We start from the raw sequence: 3863 nt of genomic DNA, 5'->3' as shown, positions 1-3863 counted from the left end.
CCACTGGCCTGTGAGGCCAGAAGGGTGAGCATCACTATATTAGATAATACTGTATTGTGTTTTCAAATTCAAATGAGATCAATGTGGTGCACATAACGGTTTTGCTAATATATATAACAATATTTAGAGACATAAAAGTGAAACACTTTCTTTCACAAGTTATGTGATAACTTATTCTACTAATATTAATGCCAAGCAATGCTACTTTATGAGTACACTATATTAATTATCTAAATACCAGTGGATTTGATTAATCAGCAGAAGGAAGGGAACTCAATTCCCTGACTTCTCTGAGTTCAATCAATCCTCTAGCTCTGTCAGAAGGCCTGATTCTTTCTTCTGCTTCTGAATTAAATGCAATAAATTAATATAAAAATTAAGAAAAAGAAAGAAAATAAAAAACCCCCTTCTGTTCTTAAATGGAGTCTAACATCTTGTAGTGTACTCAAGATCCCAAATCCTTTATTAAAGGCGAGCACATTTTTAAAACTTATTCAATAAGTATTTGTCTAAGAAATAAATAAATGCAATATAATTTTCTAGGAGAATGCATTACCAGAGATTGAACTAATTAGTGCAATTATCATTGCTTTCATACTTAAAGAAAAAAGGTTCATTCTTTAGAAGATTCTAAACTGATCTGTATAGCAATTGAGAATTTAAACACAAAAAGCAATTTGGAAAGACTACATTATTACTAGTATTAATTATAACAAAGTGGCATGAAATTCCTCAAACAGCACCAATATGCCACATACTTGAAGCCGTTTCATATTTTGCTTTTAAATTACACTGCCTGTATGCAGTTTACTTTACAACTGGTACAACTCTATTAGTTTGACACAATCAACATGTTTTACTAGGAATTAGCATTTCATAAAAAGTCAGGCTTTTACTTTTAATAATTTTTGGTTTCAGAATATAAACAAAAGTAATGAATTTCCAGAAAAGGTATTCTGCTTGACAAAACTTGATATGTCATATTATAATACAGAATATGTATACATCTTCTAAAGAAAATGAAATATATTGATACATATATATTACATGAAATCTCTCTCTCTCTCTCTCTCTCTCTATATATATATATATATGAAACATAACCACAAAAGCTAACATATTTCATCTAGATGACACAAGTTTTATATCTTCAATAAACTATGGATCTACTTATAAATATACATATATTTAGCAATCATGCTTGTATCCCATCTTAAATCAGTCCTTGGAGTCAGGCCAAATTTCTGCACCTTCCTGTTGATTAGCGTTTGGAAAAAAGATTTATATGTCAGAATTTTTTAAAATACTACTCTGATATACCAATCTGTTGTTTTGGATTCTGCAAGTAAAATTTCAACTTTTTATAAGGTTGTTGGACTTTTTTTATCTATCAAGTTAGTCTTAAACAGAAATTACTCTTGATTTATATTGATTTTTGTGAGGTTACTTTAAACTGTTTATTTAAAAAGAAATAAGTTAATCAAAATGTCAGAGTTCAGTTTTAAAGCATTATTCTTCCATGTTTCTACACAACTATATCTGTGACAGCTAAATGCTAGTAGAGGACTCATGGGCTCTGAGCTCAGAAATGAATAATATAAGGACAAATTAATTTGCTTTAAAATTATAATGCTACTACTATATAGCTGAATTTCACAAAAACAGTCTCCACTCTGTTCACATTTTAGATACCACCTATAAACCTACACCCAAATTTATTGACTCAATAGGGGTACATGGATTTGTACCCACTGAGGACTTCACCATTAATGTTCTAGTGAGGTTGGAAATTCAAGTCAAGAAGAGTTTGAAAGACAGCAGAACAAATCATTCTACTCACATAATCTCCACCGTACATTTTGAGGTAAATCTTCAAATTCAGTAGATTCAGATTAAGGCAGGATACAGGTCTAGAAACTGCTGTAGCTATCTCTTGCTCTGGTGAAGGGAACTGACGTTAATCGTCCAATCAAACTGATACACTTCTACCAATCACATTAGGCTCCAAGGTAACAATGAGGGAGAAGTATTTTGTTTGTATGTGCCCAGGTTTTATAGATTTACTATGTATACTTAGCCATTAATCATATGTGAATAAGCGAGATTATTACGTAAATCAAATAGAGTCATTAATATAGCACTCTCTTTTTCTACTGTGTTGATTTAAAAAAACAGAATTTACCCTCTCCTGGAGTTTTTGGCAGGGTCTATGCTAACCGTGTCAGTGAAAGCCCTAAAAAAATTATTGAATCAACTAATGTAGGCATTGGCAACTTTTTGCTACCATGGACTACCATGGACTACTACTTAAGACCTAGTTCCCACAACAGGCTGCACCCTTCTAACTCCCCAGTGATTAGCAGACACTGCAAAAGGAATGGATAAAAAAATGCAGATACTAGACTACTGCAGCAGAGAGAATAAACTAAACTCAGCAAGCAATAAGACCCTGGAGGTGCCTTCTCTGAAGCTGTGGCTGGAGCGTGGTACTGATTTCCTGAGTTGCCACAGGCCAGATCCAGACTTTATACTTTTATTATTTTTATTAGGAATATAGACAGTAACAAGACAGGTTCTGTTCTTGGTTCTGCCACTGCCTGGAAAAATGACTGGACTTCTTTATAGATCCATTCTCCTATACATAAAATGGATATAATGCCTTATCATCTTATATACTACATGAGATATGGGGATGTAATGTGCTATAAGTTGTCAACATCTTCATTATTATTCAAAAAATTAAAATATGCTCTTAAAAAGGCCTTGCTAGTCCCAAACCCATTAAGCCTTTCATGTTTCATAGGCAGATAGAAAAGCATATAACCATTCTAAGTATCTTTATGACCTGACATTCACAACCACTCATGTTTGATATACCATTGGAAAGCTTATCCAAGCTCAGAGAAGGTTCTTAGTGAAAGCAGAAATTCTAAAAGATACACAGCCCCAAGAAATAAGAATTAAAAACAATCCAGAGTTAACCTTACATGCTTAGGTTTTCCCAAAGTGGATTATAAAGAATATGATTGATATAATTTTAAAAAATTGCAAGAAAATTAAAAAATCTCTTAGTTTCCAAACAAAAGATAATATTCAACTGCTTAAAACAAAATGTACTCTCTATGCAAGTGTTTCATAATGATAGTGGTAACTTATCACATCTATTTTAGTCATATTGGGTGCATCTACATACATGTGTAATGAATACAACACAATAAAGTCTGGGACTGTTCATGCTGGAGTTAACTGATGGTGGGTGCAGTGTCTACACATATCCAGGACCTCCTCAGTTTGATCCAGGGCAGAGTACCTCCAGACTGGCAGAGGGGGTCTGCCCCAAGCTTTGGTGGTATTGTCAGATGGTGGAGGGGTTGCTGGCTGGGGCACAAGTGTTCAGAACATGCAGAGCTATGTGGTTAGGTGCCAGGCAGCCCCCCCATACTTTAGCACCCTTGTGCCCCAGCCAGTCCCTCACCTTCTATATGTGCATTTCAGTGCAGTTACTTACTCTGCCATAAGATAGTACTATCCCCAACAGTACTTTCTTACAGTGGAGTTAATTCATTTACTGTGCCCTAATACCAGCGCACATGTAAACAGTGTCACTTTACTGCAGAGCTAATTATTCAACTCTGCAATAAAGTACACATGTAGATGTGCCCACTATAGTGAAGAGGTTCTGTTTTACTACCTACTTGCCCCTTGCCCCTGTATTTTAAGTCCTAAAATAGGTATGAGAGAACCTATTTCATAGAATCATATAAAATAGCTGAAAAGGACCCCAACAGGTCACCTAATCAGCTAGTCATTAACTAATCATCTATTCAGATAATTATTTGCCTAGTCTGTCTAACCACTGGCAG

The 3863-nt window shown here is 34.5% G+C and overlaps 1 protein-coding gene across 1 annotated transcript in view; it reads right to left on the bottom strand.

Moving 5' to 3' along the window:
• Positions 1-1929, bottom strand: part of ANXA10 (annexin A10) — a 107627-nt gene extending 105698 nt beyond the window's left edge. The window contains exon 1 of the mRNA XM_019521756.1: positions 1841-1929. Coding sequence (XP_019377301.1) covers positions 1841-1858 — 18 coding nt within the window. The 5' untranslated portion in view covers positions 1859-1929. The remainder of the gene's footprint in view (positions 1-1840) is intronic.
• Between the last annotated feature and the right edge of the window lie 1934 nt (positions 1930-3863).

The sequence above is a fragment of the Gavialis gangeticus genome, unplaced genomic scaffold (genome assembly GCF_001723915.1).
Source record: "Gavialis gangeticus isolate Ggan-Ray unplaced genomic scaffold, GavGan_comp1, whole genome shotgun sequence".
Classification (NCBI taxonomy): Eukaryota; Metazoa; Chordata; order Crocodylia; family Gavialidae; genus Gavialis; species Gavialis gangeticus.
This window is presented reverse-complemented; position numbering and strand designations above follow the sequence as displayed.